The 19,773-nt window shown below is 41.6% G+C and overlaps 1 protein-coding gene across 4 annotated transcripts in view; it reads left to right on the forward strand.

Annotated features, from left to right (window-relative positions):
* LOC131674304 (receptor-type guanylate cyclase Gyc76C-like) overlaps window positions 1–19,773 on the forward strand; it is a 1,727,826-nt gene that overhangs the window by 589,982 nt on the left and 1,118,071 nt on the right. For all 4 annotated transcript variants that reach the window (XM_058952904.1, XM_058952926.1, XM_058952919.1 and 1 more), the window contains exon 9: window positions 14,338–14,598. In XM_058952904.1, coding sequence (XP_058808887.1) covers window positions 14,338–14,598 — 261 coding nt within the window. The remainder of the gene's footprint in view (window positions 1–14,337; window positions 14,599–19,773) is intronic.

Below are 19,773 nucleotides of genomic sequence, written 5' to 3' on the forward strand. Positions count from 1 at the left end.
ACACACCTTTTTTCTATTATCGTCATGATTGCATTTATTCACAGGCATAATTTCAATAAAAAAAGTAAATAAGTCACCGACGAAAATGCTTTTTAAGCCGTCTTAACTACACAGCGAAACAGCGAGCAATGTAAACATAAACACAGCCGATCCCAGAGATAAACAACTAGGAGTATTTGTTTTATATACGGTGATTGAATATGTTGGTATTTAATGTATAACCAATATATTAACAAATATGGTACTTTAAAAATTGTCTAAATTTCCTGCGAACGTTTTTTTAACAATATTTATCAAATATTACCATGTAATAAAAATTTTTACTATTTGCATCAAAATTAAGGAGTGTACTTCATTTTCCTATGTCAAATGTACAATTTTTGATCAAAAATAAGAAAAAATGATATTTTTGAATATTTCTTTGACAGGGGAGCACATGCGATTTCGGGACATTTATTTTTGGATTCTACGGGTCAATTACCATAGAATACCATACACAAAATTTTTCGTCATTTTAGGTAAACCTAAAGTCTTTAAACGATCACCGTGCCGAAGGCTGCAGACCCCGTTTGGAGTTTTACTCTTGGTTGTGTGGGTCACCTCATCTTACTTGATGAATTTTACGGATAGGGCAATGTTGAGATTGATCCTAGGACCGGCCGGCTGGCGAGTGAGAGCAAGCGAGAGAGTCGGAGGGCGAGAGAGCGGGAACGCGATAAGCGTGCCAGCGTGCCAAAGCGCGCCTACAAAAGTAAACATTAGCACGCGGCGGGGCAGCGTTGACGGCGAGGCTGGCGAGGAAATTCGGCAACATGCGACGTGAAACTGAAATGCGAGTCACTTTACGTCCAGATTCTAACGAGAAGAGTTGTGCCTCTCTTTGGACTCGTGCGCGTTAACTCGATCCTAGTCGAGATCTTTAATTTGTAAAATAGCGGCTTTTTCCTCATACGGTGAGGTTATTTACGCCGACTATTTAGTTCTAATTTAATTGTAACTTAGTTTATTAAAAAAAAAAAGACATATTAAACTCAGTGTACTCCTTTATTCAATCTCTCCCGCACAATTGCTCACCCCTAACAAATTGGTGCCCCGGGTGAGGAACATTGTTCAAATTGTGCGAAGTCGAGATTGCTGCTATAGTGGTTTGTGGTGCGGTTTTTGGTGTTCGTGAAGTTTATCTGTGTCTTTACGATGATGATGAGAAAACGACGCGCGCCGCATACAACAATTATTTACATACATACACACACACACTTACTCGATCGCAGACTAACACACTCGCAAGCATACATTCACTCATCATGCCCCAGTCAGGATCGTCGTCGTCGTCGTCAATGTCTTCGTCATCGTCATCGTTATCGTTATCGTCATCTATCGGGTTCGGGCTCTCTAAACATTGTTCAAAATGGCCGCCCTGCTGTTGAATGCACATGGTTGCTCTACGCCTTACGTTTCGTGTCGTTATCTCGATGACGTCTGGATTAAGATGATCGGTAAATTCCTCTATTCGTAGACGCAATTTATCAATGTTCTGAGGTACCTCGCCATGGTAAACTTTCTCCTTCGATGATCCCCACAAAAAAAAGCGCATGAATTACAATCCGGGGATCTTGCTGGCTATTCGATTGGACCATTATGACCATGGTTCCAATTATGAAATTCATAAATTAGGTATTATGTTTATAGGTTACGTGTTATGAGGTGTGATCAAAAAGTAAGGTGAATTTTTATTTTTCTCAAAAAATATTTATTTATTCATCAATTTTTATTTTATCTCCTTCAAAGTAATCCCCCTCGGATATAATGCACTTGTGTCAACGCTTTTTCTAATCCTCAAAGCATTTCAAAAAATCATTTTTTGTGATCTTGTTTAGTTCATCCTTCGATGCCGTCTTTATCTCCTCAATCGTGGCAAAACGCCGTCCTTTCATGGGCCTCTTCAGTTTTGGGAACAAGAAGAAGTCACAGGGGGCCAGATCTGGGGAATACGGTGCCTGTGGCATCGTTACTGTGTTGGTTTTAGCCAAAAATTCGCGCACAAGCAACGATGTGTGAGCAGGGGCGTTATCATGGTGCAAAAGCCAATTTTTATTTTTCCACAAATTCGGACGTTTCTGGCGGATTGCTTCGCGCAAATTGCGCATAACTTGCAGGTAATATTCCTTATTTACTGTTCTACCCTGTGGCAAGAACTCATGATGCACCACGCCCCTGCAGTCAAAGGAAACTGTAAACAAAACCTTTACATTTGATCGAACTTGGCGTGCTTTTTTTGGTCTTGGTGATCCAGAATGCCTCCACTGGGACGATTGAGTCTTAGTCTCGACGTCATAACCGTATACCCATGTTTCGTCACCTGTTATAACCCTGTTGAGTAAATCTGGATCATCGTTGACGTCATTCAGTAGCTCTTGGGCGATGCTCATGCGACGTTTCTTTTGGTCGAAATTGAGCAATTTCGGAACAAACTTCGCTGACACACGTCTCATGTCTAAAACACTCGTCAAAATTGATTGGCACGAACCAAATGAGATGCCAATATCATCAGCAATTTCTCTAATGGTAATTCGACGATTTTCCAACACTATTTTCTTCACTTCTTCAACATTCTCATCAGTTGTTGATGTGCTGGGGCGTCCAGAACGAGGTTCGTCGTCGGTGTCTTCTCGGCCTTCTTGGAAGAGTTTATACCACTTGTAAACATTTTTTTGGCTTAAAGTAGACTCACCGTATGCCACTTTCAGAATTTCAAGTGTTTTGGAACATTTGATTCCATTTTTCACACAAAAGTTAATGCAAACTCTTTGATCCATGTTTTTAGACAACAGCAAATCGTGGAGCACGCAAAACACTTCTAACCTTGATGCCTCTCACAAACAAACCAAACATACTACAAAGCTAAAATTTGGAACGTATGTTCTAGACGAGTGTACCGACATAACCAAATAAAAAAGTCGAAGATCGAACGGACGTAGCCCGATAAATTTCAAAATTCACCTTACTTTTTGATCACACCTCGTATGTATACAAATAGTGTGCGAGAGTCTATGTGTGTGAGATCAAATATTCAATATTCATATCTGCTACAGGCGTGTGCGCGCGTGCATGCTTGTGTATGTTGCGTGCGTGTTTATACATGTATTGCATGTGTGTTATGTGTATAGCGTGTGAATATTACATGTGTATGTAAAAATGTATTGAATATGTTTGCACGTGTACGGGTGTGTTACATGTATGTGTGTGAGTGTTGTGTAAATGAAATTTTACCTGATCGTGATGACTTCGGACATTCACAGCAAAATGTGCCTGTGCTCCGTCATGCATGAAGATCATTTTGTTCTGCTGCTCTTGCATCAAGTGATCGTTCAGTAAACCCAGAGATCATTTTAAAGAAAATGTAAATAACTTTTCCCATTTAGAGGTTGTGGTAGCTCGTACGGACCAATTATTCTATTGCCGATCAACCCAAATATTTACGGTGAAGCGATGTTGAAAGCTAGCTGAAAGATTCTATTGACAAAATTGCTTTGTTCACGTTGGAGCAAAGATATTAGCAAAGACAATTATCCCTCCTAAAAACACTTGTATTAATTATAATGCCAAAATGCTCGTACAGCGCTAAGATTCTTCAAAATAAAAAAAAGGTTACAGTTAAGGAAACTGTCCAGGAACCCTAAATGTTATTCAAGTAATTACGATTAAAAAAAATGGAAGATTATGCTAGACGCTTTAGAATTAAATAAATTTTATGATAATATTGTCATTATAATGACTTTTATAACGAATAAAGTTAACTTTAAATTTTTCTTATACAACACTGGCTGGTCTCGTTAATGGGTTATGAATCGATATACCTCCTTTGATCAAATTAAGATTTTCATAATCTCATGAATGTTCATTATGCTGGTTAAATATTCCAATTCTTCCATAAGTCGACTTATCTGTCCATAAATTCCGATCCAAGATACCCTCATCGATTTCGATTCGACCCAATAGCCATCGACTGTATTTATATGACTACGCGTATGCGTGTGAGCGTGCATATATTTGGTGAATGTGAGTGCAAACGCGCACTTGTGGAAGTGCGATAATTTAATAAGATCATTATATTGTGTTTATTTTTTTTTCAATTTATTATAGTAATTTTATTTCTTCAATAAAATATAGCAATAGAAATAATATTTTAGAATATTTAATTATATTAATATGATGGTTTATCTTAAATTTTTTAATTTTAAAAATAAATATATTTATTGAAGATTTAAATAATTTAATTAAAAATATTGATTTTTGGGATCCAAATTATATGAATTCATATTTTTAATAATTAGCATCAAAATTTACCAAGTTCCTGAACGCGCTTATAATGATAAGGATATTGTTCGTCGTCTTTCATGATTTGCTGTGCCGTATGTACAAGCATCTCATGCCAAATTTGTCCCGCATTTCACGGGAAACGTTGCGCAAGCTGTTGGTTGGGTTGGGTTCCGGTGAAAACCTTGGACTAACAGATCGGTAAGGGCATCGCGTAGCTCTCTTGCACATCCACCGTCAGGATTCCGCACGGTCGTGCTGCCTGTCTCGCGTAACCTTCGTTCCGTCGCCGCAATAGTTTTAGGTGTGTGCATATTCTCTCTTATACACTCAAAACGACGATGGTATTTCCGAACTGCCTCTTCGCGATTACCTTCCGCCCAACCAAGACATAATACCGTATCGGTATACTCCGCGACGGTGTATTGTAAGCGCACCATGACCACGGATAGTAACATGTTCACACGATATATTAATAAACAACAACAAAAAAAGGTTTAAATGAATGAATAATTAGGATAGGACTGAACTGCATTTTTCTGTGAGTTCTAGTATGCATTATGCAATTATTTTTTTAAATAACAAAGTTTTCTTGAATTTTAGCACATTAGTATTGCTATTAGTATTGATTAGTATGATGTTACGTTAGATAAAAATAAAAAAAGTTAAAATAAATAACATAAATATGGTTTCAACTTCCAATTAGTCATAAAGTCAAGAACAAATAAGATTTTAAAATCTAAATGATAACAATTTTTTAATTATTATTTGTAAAAGCACTTCTATTTTATTTTTAAATTTTCACTTCTTTCAAATACCTTCAAAATAATTTTGTATTTCTAATGAACAATTAGCTTTACAGCCCATGACAGAGGAGAAAACGTAAGTTTTGACGAAAAAAAACGTGACTTTCCAATTTTTGACAATTTTAATGATATTTTATACTCAAAGTAGTGACTTTCTATTTTCTAAAATGAAAGATGAAGACTGCGAAAAAAATGATATCCAGATGAACTGTGCAGTGTGAAAAAAGAGTTGTCTTCTTTTTTCAAAATTCTAAGAAAACACAAGAAAGACCGATCTTTAAATTACTTTTTATTCGTTTTCTAGCAAAAATCAACCTTGTTTTTGTATTTTAAAAAAATATTGTTTTCTCAGATGAAGCTACACGTCAATTAAATGGCGAAGTCAATCGCCATAACCTTAGATATTGGTACGATAAAATCCTCATTGGATAAGAGAAAGTCACACTCAACATCCTCAAAAATTAAACGTGTGGGCATAAATGGTAGGCGATACAATAATAGGTCCCTTTTTTATCACAGGAAATTTGAACGTTGTAACTTTTGTGAAATCAGATTGTTTCAGCTATCCAGGCGTTAAGATGTGATGATTTTGAAAATATATGGTTTCAAGGAGGTTTAGGGGTCACGCTACCTTTAAATCGGTCCCACTCATAAAGTTTATCGCTCTTTTTGATTCCAGTATAAAAAATAAGGGTTCCCATATAAAAAACGAGGTTGACCTTGAAATAACTCAAAATGAGGTTCAAGGTTTTAACGAGTTTGACATCAACTCGTTATGTCTCTCTCTATATATATGACCATAATATTAAGAATATCATATATTTAAAATGTTATATTGTTTGAACTATATTTCTCCTTAGCAGCAGCAGATGACGACTGCGGAGAAAGTAAGAGAGAGCGCCGGCAGAGAGAGACCGCGTGCGCGTGTAGGCTTAGCGACATGTATGACGAATCGCGCGCCGCGCGCAGCGTGACGAAGGGCCAGCAATTAGCCGATAGCTAGCGAGCCGTGCAGAGGCATTCATTCGTGCATGCGTCTTATACTAGCTTTTCTTTGTGGATCGCCTTGTGACAACAGAGAAACTTTCGACTGTGATAAGTGAGAGAGAAGTGCAACTGTGCATGCAATACCTCTCCTTCTTCACGACAAGCGACACCGCAGTTTGGCGAATTCTGCAATCGTGCCGAATCGTAATTGAAGGCCTTCGCTTAATGTAAGTACCGACCGTTCCTTAGATCTCTCTCTAGCTTTGCCTATCTCGCCGCTCTCTCTCTAAACCGCCCTGTACACTGACTCGTACATAAACTTTATATATTCGTATACTATTAGAATTGCATGGATTTTCTTTCGTAATACCTTTCCTTCCTATCGCTTCCCTCAACTTTAGCGATTTAAGCTGCGTGATCCACGACGCTCTCCGCGGGTCAGTTGGCGATCTGACCTACCGGGCCGGTCTTGCGTAGCAGAACGCAGTGCCGCGAAGAGCTGCATTTGTGCCAGCAACTACTCAATCTCCGTTTAATTAATATATTGTAGCGGTCTAAATTCCCGTTACATTTTGGCGCTCAAACGTTATGGTGCTAGCGTGCGCAGCGAAAATCTTACGGAGACAAAAGTTTTGGCAAGTCGGATTCTAGGAAGGATAAGGAATGCGCATTCGCTCATAGCGTGTTGTTTGTAAACACGAGCCGCACGGCAAGCCACATGTGCGACGCTCGCTATCAAATACCAAAGTATAAACGAGTATAATTTCGTCGCTACAGAAACATATATTCTCGAAGCTATTGCTTGTATTGGGAATCGAGCATATTTTTGAAATTACCAATTTGCTCGAAGGTCATTCAAATAAAATTACGTATTTGCATACCATAGCGCGACTTGCTGTCCTAGCCAATATACAAACAGAAGTTCATTATTTCTTCAAGTCAGCACTTTTTTGATATCGCACTGTAAGGCCCTCGTGGACTACTTTCAGCGAATTCAAAGAGGCCGCTCTCGCAACCTACAGTAAATTAAGGAGGAATAAAAGAATTATGATAATAGAGGTACATTTGCGTACGCAAGGCCCTGACGAGCCCGTAGTTGAATATGCTGTCTCACTATTCACTATTATGAAAAGGCTCGATCCGCCATGGAGTATACAAGACCAAATTAACTTAGTTATAGACAATATGTTGCCTAAGCTCCAAAAAAAAATTAAGCTATTTAAGGATAACCTCACGAACGTACAGGTGCTCCTCAACAAAGCCAAACAGGCCGAGAACGATGAAGAGAGACAGTGGAAGCCACCTCGACCTATCGAACATACCGCTTAGCCTGAAACAGCCTATAAGTCGCGCACCAAAACCACTAAGGCAAAGTCTTCTGATTTGTCCTCTCTAAGCGAGAAAACTCAGCCAATTGACGATTCTGAGTTGGAAAACGTACTCATGAAGTTCCTCGAGAAGAAAAAATTAGAGCTTAAAGCTTCTAAGACCTCTGCTTTGCCACAGAAGAAAGGAGGTTCTAGCCAGAAGCCCGAGACAGCTCCGAAGGAAAATTCTAATAATTACGTTGGGGGACTCACCTCGTAATAATGGACGAGGACGTGAAGGCAGGAGAAGTTGGGGACGCCCCGGAGGCCATCGCATTACTGCGGTTATTCCTGTGTCCAACAGGAAACAGGATAAAGAACCTGGCCCTGATGGCAACCAACTCCTCTGCTGGAACTATAGCTGGCCTGATTACAACAAGGCTACATGCCCAGATTGCTCTTCCCAACAGAAAAGAAAAATGAGGATTCAAAAAATGAGAGAGGGAGCAAGTAGACCAGGTCCCTACTGCTCCCCTAGTCACCAGGACCTTTAAGATTAACGACGTAATGGGAGTAGCGTAGATGCCGCACAACACGGTGGGTGATTCAATGCTAGCCCAAGTCAGCCCTTCCGACGTGCAATCTACCAGCGATGGAGGTACCGTTATAAGCGCTCTAGTCGATAAGTTCCCCAGGTGGTGGCTGACTGTTGAAGTCAGCGATTATATTTTTCGAGGTCTTTGGGACACCGGAGCTTCTCGTACTATCCTCGACCCCATCGCCATCTCTATCGCTGCCGCATTAAATCGATGCGTGCGACCGTATGTGGGTCCCGGGGCAAAGGCAGTTGATGGCCACTACGTACCTATTATAGGTAGCGTAGAGTTACCTTTTACTTTGGGAGGGGTAACGCGTACGATTGATTCTCTGATTTTAGCTGAAGTCGACTCTGAGTGCACTTTAGGTGCCGACTTCAAACGCGCCTTTTCAGCCATGTTAGATCCTAAATCTAACAGGCTGACATATGATGGCTGCGACGATGGCGTGTCTGCAGTTCTCTCCTCTGAGAAAACTGAAGAGGCAACGGCCTTAGCCTCTCTGGGGATTAAAGATCTCACAGATGAGCAGAGAGAAGAAATTGAAAAAGTCACGCGGGAGTTGTTCCCCGATCCCTCTTGCGAACAGATAGGTTGCACAAGTTGGATCGCACATAACATAGACCTCAACTGCCCAAGTCCAATTAAACAAAGATATTACCCGGTATCTAAGAGGAAAGAGGACGAAATGCACGAGCATGTGCGTAAGATGATGCGATTAGGAATAATCCGGAAGTCCCAGGGCGAATGGTCAAGCCCAGTAGTTATGATCTCGAAACCTAATGGTACGTATCGATTTTGCGTCGACTACCGTAAAGTTAATGCGGTGTCGAAAGTTCCGGCATATCCACTGCCCTATATGGATGTGATCTTGCGAAAAATCCAGCACGCCAAGTATATAAGTGCTTTAGCTTGTTCTGGAGCCTTCTGGCAGATACCTCTCACGGAGAGAACAATACCAGTCACGGCTTTCACAGACCCGAGTATGGGCTTGCACGAATTTGTTCGTATGCCTTATGGCCTGGCGGGCGGCCCAGCTACATTTCAAATACTAGCGGATAAAATTATCACGTCTGAAATGGAGCCCGACGCTTTTGCCTGTTTAGATGACCTGATCATAGCGACTGACACATTCGCAGATCACCTGAAATGGCTCACGATGATTCTGGAAAGAATCAACGAAGCTGGCCTCACCATCAATAGGAAAAAGTTCAAGATTTGCATGTCCGAAATTCGTTATCTCGGCGTGTTAGTTAATCGTGACGGCTGCCGGCCAGACCCTGAAAGAGTGCGATCAATCTTAGAGTACCCCACGCCAAGAAATCTACGACAATTGCGACGTTTTCTTGGCATGGCTTCGTGGTACCGCAAATTCCTGCAGGATTTTGCTACACTGGCTGCGCCTCTTACATCTCTCACGAAAAAGAACACCAAGTACGTATGGACGGACGAGCATCATATCGCTTTTACACAGATAAAAGCAATTCTAGCTACGACTCCTGTCTTGGCAAAACCTGACTTCTCTGCGCCGTTCATTCTGGAGTGTGACGCCAATGATACGGGCCTTCGTCTTACTTCAGAAGACAGAAGAAGGGGACCGCGTCCTATGTTTTGCTAGTCGCATCCTCACACCTACAGAACGCCGACTATCGGTTACTGAACGCGAATGCCTTGCAGTTATATGGTCTATAGAAAAATTCAGGCCATACATTGAGGGATATCGCTTCACAGTGGTGACTGATCACCACAGCCTAGTATGGCTCCAAAATCTGCGGAGTTCCAATGGTAAGTTAGGCCGATGGTCTTTGCACCTCCAGGCATACGATTTTAACATCGTACACCGCAAGGGCAAGGATAATGTCCTGCCCGATGCACTTTCTCGTATGTACGAGACAGATGAAGACGTAGTAGCTTCGCTAGTCTCTTTCACTGTTGCAAAAGATATAAAGGACCCGTGGTACCGGCGTAAGTTCCTACAGGTTGATCGGGATACAAAAGCACACCCTTATTGGAAGATTGTTGGCGGTCGTTTGTATCTGTATCGACCGGACCCTGTGATCGACGACCTCATTGGAGACGACGACACCTGGAAGCTCGTTGTTCCAAGAGAACAGCGCGAGCAGGTTCTCATGGAATGTAATGAGGAACCCACAGCTGGCCATTTAGGCTGACACAAAACTCACCAGAGGGTGGTGCTACGTTATTACTGGCCAAGTGTCTACAAAAATACCGCACACTTTGTATGTAACTGTCAAGTGTGCTAGCAAATTAAAGTCGAACAACGAGCCCCTGCTGGACTGATGGGAAAACACGTTGTTTTCCGTCCATGGGTAATCGTCTGTGGCGATACGATGGGCCCCTTTCTGAGATCGCCTCAAGGAAACGAACACTTACTCATTTTCATGAATATCTTCACGAGATGGATAGACTACTATTCCGATCCGCAAGGCCAGTGCCAAAACGATCAAGAGAGAGATTAATCATCGCATCTTCTTACGTTTTGGAATCCCTGATAGATTTCTATCAGACAATGGCGCGCCCTTTAAAAACTCGTTAGTCGACTCATTCTTAGATACACATGGCGTCTTTCATGGCACATGCGCTCCTTATTCCCCCAAATCGAACCCGACCGAGCGAGTAAATCGCACCGTCAAAACTATGATTGCGGCATTTATTTCGAATAAACATAATACGTGGGACGAGCATATTGGCGAGTTCGCCTTTGCCTACAATACTGCTATCCACGAGACTACTCGCTCCAGTCCTACCTTCTTAAATTACGGACGGAATTCAGAACCACCATATAACGTTCGACGCAGGGTAGAGCGCGCTACTCTACAGCAGCTAGAAACTACGGCCCATGAAGAACGGTACTCTCGCATGCAAAAGCTTGACGAATTACGAGCTGATACACGCGAGAGGAGTGAAGCTGCTCATCTGCGACAAGAGAAGTACTACAACCGGAAACATCGCGATATTAATTACGACATCGACGATAAAGTTTGGGTAAAGAACCGAGTACTTTCCTCTGCGGCTAAAGCCATAGCTGCTAAACTCTGCCCTAAATACGCTGGCCCATTTGTTGTGATATCTCGCCTTGACATGAATTCTTATCAGCTTCGGAATGAAAATGGAGTCGATATAGGAAAAGTCGCTGTCTGTGACATGAAGCCCTGTTTCGATGCTGAGCAATTTCCCTCGGACGCGACACGGGATGAAGGTGACGTTCTATACGGGAAAGATTTAAAGCTTTCCGTTGATGAAAGTGCCCGCGCAGATGCTCTACCTATGATGGAGGAATCAACGGTAACAGCTTCTTTTGTGCCTGTGAATGATGATACAAAGACTCAGTTAAGCCCAAGCCCAGTTCTTCTGGTACCAAGTGTCATTGCTCATTGAAAAAGAGGCCGACCACGTGGCTCTAAGAAAGCCAGACCGCTGCTGGTAACGACCTCGCCCCGGCGGCTGCGCCCTAGAGGCAAGCTTGACGCTTAACATCCCTCTATTACAGCGTGCTTACACTACACGACACCATAACAACACTAAGCCTACGCTATACTCTTCAAGACATTCCACAGTCACTTCTGCCCTTGGCTTGCTTACTGCCCTGCTTCCGCTTATGCTTCACTGCTTTCAATTTCTTTTCTTACTTAGCTTTTATTAATTAAGATGAATCCTTTACAGAAAAGTTTTACCCGTTAACAAAGCCCGTGAAGAGCCAGACGTGGTCCAGGTGACCATTCCCCGAAACCTGCTGGCCTAATTCGGGGAAGTCGCCTCTGAGATGGCTAGAGCGTAGGCCCCGCTCCCGCCAGAGGTTAAGCCAGAGTTATCCTCGATCGAGGAGCTGGCTCTGCACTGGGCGGAACGATACGCCGCCAACCACCGAGAGGAAGAGGAGCAGGCTAGGCGCTGGACAGAGTGTAACGCTGTCAAGCGCAGAGAGGAAGAAGAGGAGCGACGTCTGCGTGCTCAACGAGCTTTCCCCGCTCCAGACCACCAAAATAAGAGGCAGCAGCCATACTCCGAGCCGCCCCGATCCTCCGTGCGCCTGACCGACGTCACAGAGGATGAGCTAACACCGGCCCAAACCCACGAAGAAAGGTCGGATGACGCAAAAGCTACGGCGCGATCGTGCCGCTCTGTGCGTATCAGGACGCAAGAAGAGGAACGGCGGGCCTATGCTGCCGTTATGACGTTCACCGACCACCCTGACGCTCGTGTTCGAGCTGCCGCATCTCCTGGCTTTGTCCAAAAGGTCCGGGATGAAATAGAGCGCCAAGCCTTTCTCACCCAAGCTGCAGAACGCTGGGATGAGGTCAAGGCCATCCAGAAGGAGCGCGAACGCCTTTTGGTTCAGCAAAAGCGTCAGGAGATCTTGGAGCTCCAACGCGAACTGGCTGGACTGTACGCATGGGCTTCTGCCGCGACTGCGAGCACTGCTATCCCTGGTCCGTCCCCGAGCCACATGCCAGGTCCAATCCGTTCTGATTCTCGCCTGCTCACTCATGAAGAGCGTTGCGAGATAGCAAGGCTGGCTCAAAAGCTGCCTGGCAGATTTTGCCAGGGAAATGGGGGTATAACTCCTCAATACTCAGCGCTCGTGCACCAAGATGCCACAAGGCCATGTGGCAAGTACGATAGTCCAGCCGCGGAGAAGAGGGGCATTCGGTTCTGCTACGTCTGCAACTTGACGGCAGTCAGTAGGACCGAAAACTGCCCCAACTTCTTGCAACATTGGAAGTTCGAACAGCCGCGATACACCTACGGCGACGAATTTGGTTAGCGTCGCCACCATTAGGCTACCATCAGAAAGGCCACCTCTCTTCAAGTCTTCTGCCTCAAGGCCTCGACACCGAAGGAAGAAGAGAGAAGAGCGAAGATTAAACCTGAAGATCTTTCGCCTCTTGGCCTATACGCCATTCAAATTTTGCGCCGTCGCGCCTGTAATGTAAGGCTCTGCCGTGCCCATTTATTTCCCTAATCATGGCATTAACGACACTTTAATTTATTCTCCTTCTTTAGCACGGCCCCTATGTCGCAAAGAGAGCACGATAGGGAAAATAACTCTTGTTCTTTTTCTTTATTATAATAAATTACTTATCTTGACTATCCCCTGTAGTTTTTTTTGCGAGAGAGACCTGAGGTTCGAGTTGGTACCGCACCCGTTACCAACGTCTGAGGGTGGGGGATATAACGAGTTTAACATCAACTCGTTATGTTTTTCACTCTATATATGACCATAATATTAAGAATATCATATATTTAAAACGTTATATTGTTTGAACTATATTTCTCCTTAGCAGCAGCAGACGACGACTGCGGAGAAGGTAAGAGAGAGCGCCAGCAGAGAGAGACCGCGTGCGCATGTAGGCATAGCGACATGTATGATGAATCGCGCACCGCGCGTAGCGTGACGAAGGGCCAGCAATTAGCCGATAGCTTACGAGCCATACAGAGGCATTCATTCGTGCATGCGTCTTATACTAGCTTTTCTTTGTGGATCGCTTTGTGACAACAGAGAGACTTTCGACTGTGATAAGAGAGAGAAGTGCAACTGTGCGTGCAATACCTCTCCTTCTTCGCGACAAGCGACACCGTAGTTTGGCGAATTCTGCAATCGTGCCGAATCGTAATTGAAGGCCTTCGCTTAATGTAAGTACCGACCGTTCCTTAGATCTCTCTCTAGCTTTGCCTATCTCGCCGCTCTCTCTCTAAACCGCCCTGTACACTGACTCGTACATAAACTTTATATATTCGTATACTATTAGAACTGCATGGATTTTCTTTCGTAATACCTTTCCTTCCTATCGCTTCCCTCAACTTTAGCGATTTAAGCTGCGTGACCCACGACGCTCTCCGCGGGTCAGTTGGCGATCTGACCTACCGGGCCGGTCTTGCGTAGCAGAACGTAGTGCCGCGAAGAGTTGCATTTGTGCCAGCCACTATTCAATCTCGGTTTAATTAATATATTGTAGCGGTCTAAATCCCCGTTATAAGGTCAAATCAGAGGTCACCGTTGGGTTCCTCTTTAAAAGTTACATAGGGTATGACTAACCTCATGCGGTTTTCCGAATTTTCCGGGGTTTCCATACTTTTTCCTCACCCTGTATATTTCCAATATATAAGATGTATAATGATCAGTTTTATCACTTATTTTATTCTTTTAATTACTGTAAATAGCTTCCCTATTTCTTGGATAGCTACTTTTGTGACGTATTGACTTATATAATACGAAAATAGTTACTAAATTTCAGCGGAATAGTATTTAAACTAGAAACACTTATTTTTTAATCAACGTAAATTTTATTATATTATTTTCAGCTCAGTCTTGTCAGTGCCATATCATACGAATCTCGGTGCGGAGGTCAAGTGTTCGCACAAACTGGACACTATCACGGTTCAATCGTGCGTATTAAGGAGCTTAAATTCTCAAGAAAAAAAGATATCTCTAGGGATGTTATGAAAGAAATACGCTCACTCCGAGAAATTAGACATGGTAATCTTAACTCATTCATTGGAGCTTGTGTAGAGCCAATGAGAATATTACTGATTACTGACTATTGTGCTAAGGGAAGTCTTTATGTAAGTATTTTCTTATTCACTTTATACATTACATAGTATTTTTATGTAAAGCCCCTGAATCAAAATTTTTTAGACATTTTTTCTGTGTATCGATTCTATTGTATTCATATAGGACACAGCCTGAGTACAAATATTAGGATTATTAAACTCCAAATCAAAAATAAATTTTTGATAACGGGTAAAAGATACAAATGTTTCAATTTTCGAAATATTTGTAATATTTATAACCTTTTAAACCATGAAGGACTCATTATAAGAATCAAAGTGTACATAAGTATCAGGATGGCTTACATAAATCATTACATTATTTAACGTCGCTGCAAGTTAATGTCGTTAACAAATTATGTTCCCTGATGCGACGTTAACCACCATCTTGATTCGTAATTTTATGAACGGGTACTGCAGCGTATGCGTTTCTTTCTTCATCGATACTGAAAATAGAAATACAGGATATCAAATTACACATTAATTTTCTGAATGAATAGTTAAATTATTTAAAATCAAAATTGTTTAACCCTAGAATTGAGTATACAATCTTAAAAAATTCCCTCTATATATCTGAATTAAACTATGATTCGTTAAGAAAAAAAGTAAATGTTGCTGACAAGAATTAATTTCAATGTTTAACTTTCAGGCGGTCGGCATTTGTGAATTAGTCCTATTGTACTTCCAAAATTTTTTCTCTAAAATAAATTCTAAACGGACTAGTATGGCTCCATCTTGAGATGAAGCCGATCAGCATCATTCCGGCCGCTTGATGGTTAATAAAAAAATACTGGCTCATCAAAAAACAGAGTCAAGGACCGTTCTAGTTAAATAATAAATTGAATTGATATTAATTTATCTTTGGATATTTCACAACTAGTTTCATTTAGTCCAAAATATAGCTATTCTAATTATTATTAAAATCAAAAATAAATATTATTATTAAAATTATTTAGATTCATATACTGTCCAAACTATTAATAAAAACAAATTCATACGCACTAATATAGTAAAATATACTGAAAATGCACATACAAAACTTGTACGTAATTTATACAAAAATTATACAAGAATGTATACAAGATTTATATAAAACTTTCCCAAGACTTTTACAAAATTTGACATATCTTTGTACAAAATCTCACATCTCATACATGTCTTGAACAAAACTTATGCAAATATTGTACGAATTTGGAACAAAATAATTTTTTACAATAAAAAAATTACTTTCAATAAGAAATTTATTTTGATTATAATTTTACAATAATTGACTGTTTCATTTATAGTTTGAGTGTTATTTTTGCCCTGATGATCAAGCCTAATCGCTATGCACGTCGTATAATTTACATATTGACGTAAATAACGTAATAACGTATTACAAAAATTATCTGCCAGCTCAAAAATTATAGGACTAAGGATGTTAACGCACTGATTGGTTTCTATTGTATAATAACGAGTCCTAGTTTATGCATTTATGAACTAATTCTAGAAATGAATTTGACAATATGACTATTAATTCATTGACGCTTAGATAGATGGCATATTCGAAAATAGTAAGTTCATTTCATACAACTCCTTGCATTTCGCAAGCAAAATTGCGACTGATTATATAAGAGAAATCAGTGACAGCATTAACATCCCCAATCCTATAATTTCTAGGCTGGCAGATAAATTTTGTAATATGTTATACTACGTAAATACAGGATGTCTCAGACCACTCGTGCACCCCTTCTAGTTTTTCAAAAACGCATTTCCAGAAAATATGAAACATAAAAAATTTCAGAAAATCAGTCAAGGATTTCAGCGGTGACCTTTATTTTGACTTTTGACCTTGAATTCTTAAAGAGCACGAAATTTTGAGTCAAAAGTGTTTTTGTAATTTTTTTTATTAGGGGCACAGTTTCCGAGAAAGAAATTCATTAACATTTACAATTCAACATGTGAAGCCTTTCAGATAATTGCAAGCCATAGGTTTCACGAGTTAAATTACAAATGTTAATGAATTTTTTTCTCGAAACTGTGCCCCTAATAAAAAAAATTATAAAAACACTTTTTACTCAAAATTTCGTGCTCTTTAAGAATTCAAGGTCAATAGTAGGGGTTTCTATTAAAAAAACCAAGTTGACCTTGAGGTGCCCTTGAAAATCATTTCCAAGGTAAAATTAAAGGTCACCGCTGAAATCCTTGACTGATTTACTGAAATTTTGTATGTTTCATATTTTCTGAAAATGCGTTTTCGAAAAACTAGAAGGGGTAGACGGGTGGTCTGGAACACCCTGTACAGCGATTAGGCTTGAACATCAGCACAAACGTATAATACTGAAATCATAAATAAAATAGTTGATTATTGTAAAATAATAATGAAAATTACTTTTATAAATTAAATAGTCCTGAATTTTTCACTCAAGTTCTTATGCAAGATCTTATCGTCTATTTTCAGAAGGGAATTTGTTAAATAAAAAATGATTAATATATATTATATAATGTGTGACGGTAAACGTCTTATTAGCGCTAACGACCCAACCATGCGGCTGCCCGCGAGGGCAGCACCTACCGGTCGGGGAAAATGTGACGAGGGAATTCGGCACGCGACGGGACGAAACGCGCGCGTATGAAAATGAACCAGTTGAGGATTTGCTATCGATACCTCCAGCCGCAATTAATAAGAAAGAGTCTTTCCCGAGTTTTCCGGAGTGTAGAGACGAAAAGAGAGAAGCTGTGCCATAGCCTAACGGAGTGGAGTGCGTGCAAGTGTGCGTGAGCGGAGAGTTTCGCCATTGAGGGCGAAACCGCAATCGAGAGACATCATCGCCGGCAGATAAACATTACCGAAAGACATAGCGTGTGCCATACGAGCCTTCTTCATCTCACTTGTTACCCGTGCGAGAGTTAATAAGGTAAGCTGGCCAGTTTAATTTCGCGATCGCGGTAGAATCGTCTATAACTAATCTCTCGTACTCGATAAAAAGCGTGCATGTAATAACTCGGCGAACAATGAGCGGCGAGCGATCCGACACTGCATGTTGTTGCCGTGCGTGCGGCATGTAAACATACACACGCGGGCCGAATACAGTGTAACATTAAGAGGTAATAAACGTTCTCGCTTGTGATACTAACAATATTTCCGACGTATTTATTTCATGCTATTAGACAGTTGGTTGACTGACACCCGTTCCCTCCTGCTCTCCGGTTTTCGTGTTTGAATGCGATCGCGCGCTTAAATTAAATAAACGGTATTAACCCCGTTACATGGCGCCCAACGTAAAAGAACCTAAGGCGTTTATGATTGTTCAAAACGCCGGTTCTAAACATTGACCTTGCGCTCAGTCAACCAGCAACTTAGGTGGCAATCAAAGTGTTGTTGTGCGCACTTTGTATTAAAAGCCACATAGTAAACATAGCCTCTCTGTTAGTTAACTTGCGAAGGCCCGCCGTGACGATAAATTGTAAACAGTCGCTGTAAGCGCGTTCGAGTGCGACCGAACAGCTCTTAACCAAGCGTAAACACCAATAAGTTTTGAAAGTTGCCGCAAATAAATATTGTACCCGTTGGCCCGGGGAAAACTAACACCGGCAACATTCAAGCAAAAGAAATTCAAATCGATAATTTTATTTGATATCGTGTTGTCTTAACGTAAATGTAATTTTTAAATATTGTTAGCTGCGGTTATTGGTGATTACGCAATTAGACGCTCGTTATAATATTTTAGATACTAACCAACACAGCCGCGCTAACAAACAGTTAGTGCGCCTGATAGGTAGGATCATTATATTGCGCAATAACGAGCAAAGAGCCTTTCGGTAAATACAATAGTGAATACCCTTGGTTGAGCCTATCGTCGGCTAATAAAGTCCAAATTTTCACTTGCTTACTGATTTTTAATATAGCACTCGCACTCGCATCACGCCTGAAACAAGCGCGTAAATTTTCGTTAAAATTAGCCGCAACACAACTAACAGATGACAATGGACCGCATTTAAAAAGAGGTAGAAGACTGGGTATTGACGCTCCAAGACAAGGAAATTAACGAGTACCTCGAACACCTGGAGCTCAAGACAAGCGGGAATAAGCTCTCGAGAACTGGACGACTGCAAAACTGGTTGTTAAGCTACTACTCTGCGGCGGATTTCGCAGAAGTCAACAACCAGCACAGCAATCCGGCAAGAAGGGCAGCCCTACGCTCGGAGATAATAGTATCCTTATGCGCGGAACACACAGCATCCGAGCAAGAAGGAGAACACTCACTAGCCCAGCTAATGCAGAGTGCGGAAGTGATATCGTGAATTCAAGAAACAGCGATAAACATCACAATCGTACTAGACGACGGTGAGAGCACGAGCAGTAATAAGTATATTACGATAACGGCTAATTATGGTAGCCAATTCCAACTCCCGCCGGCATTCGCTATGTGATTCAAGATCTCATTTTCCAGTCCAGGGAGAATGAGAAGAAGCTCGAGCTGCTAGACTCATTGAGAATGAATATGTCGAGTCTAACGAAAGTATTAGACCAAATATACAACAACTGCAGCAATATGAAAAGTCAACTGGACGACCTATCTGCCAGGATGAGCGCATTGGAAAATGCCGAAAACAGAAATGTACAGCAGGACAATGAAAATAATTCCAGGACCCCCCCGGCGGACGCTCCCTTTCGGAAAGGGTGGACAGCATCAACTCAGTGGAGTTAATGCTGAAGTGAATAACCACCCGCCCAGCACGTGGTCATTTCAGCAGACAACAAACCCTTGGTCAACTACAAGGGATGTTGGTCGCATTGTCCGAGGTTGGAAACTGAAGTTTTCAGGAGAGGGCAATGCGAGTATTGACACCTTCCTGTCTAGGCTGGACAACTTGAGGAATGGCGCAGGACTCACAGAAGACGAGATGCTCCTAACGGTATCGGAGCTGCTCGTCTATCCTCCCCTCACCTGGTACGAGACGATGAAGGAGGAATGGTTCTCCTACGCTGAGTTCGAGATAGATGCAAGAAAGTGGTTTGGGACCAGTATGCAGCAGCAACAGCGTCTAATGAAGGAGATTTAGAGCCGATATCAGGGCCCCGTCGAACCAATGAATGTTTACATCGCTAACATGATGGGCCTGATGAAGCGGCTAAACCTCCAGATGATGCCTGATTGTCAATTGGACCTGCTGCACACCAACCTTCTCCCGGACATTCAAGGTAGG

The sequence above is a fragment of the Phymastichus coffea genome, unplaced genomic scaffold, assembly GCF_024137745.1.
Source record: "Phymastichus coffea isolate CEN01 unplaced genomic scaffold, Cenicafe_Pcof_1.1 PCOF00014, whole genome shotgun sequence".
Lineage (NCBI taxonomy): Eukaryota > Metazoa > Arthropoda > Insecta > Hymenoptera > Eulophidae > Phymastichus > Phymastichus coffea.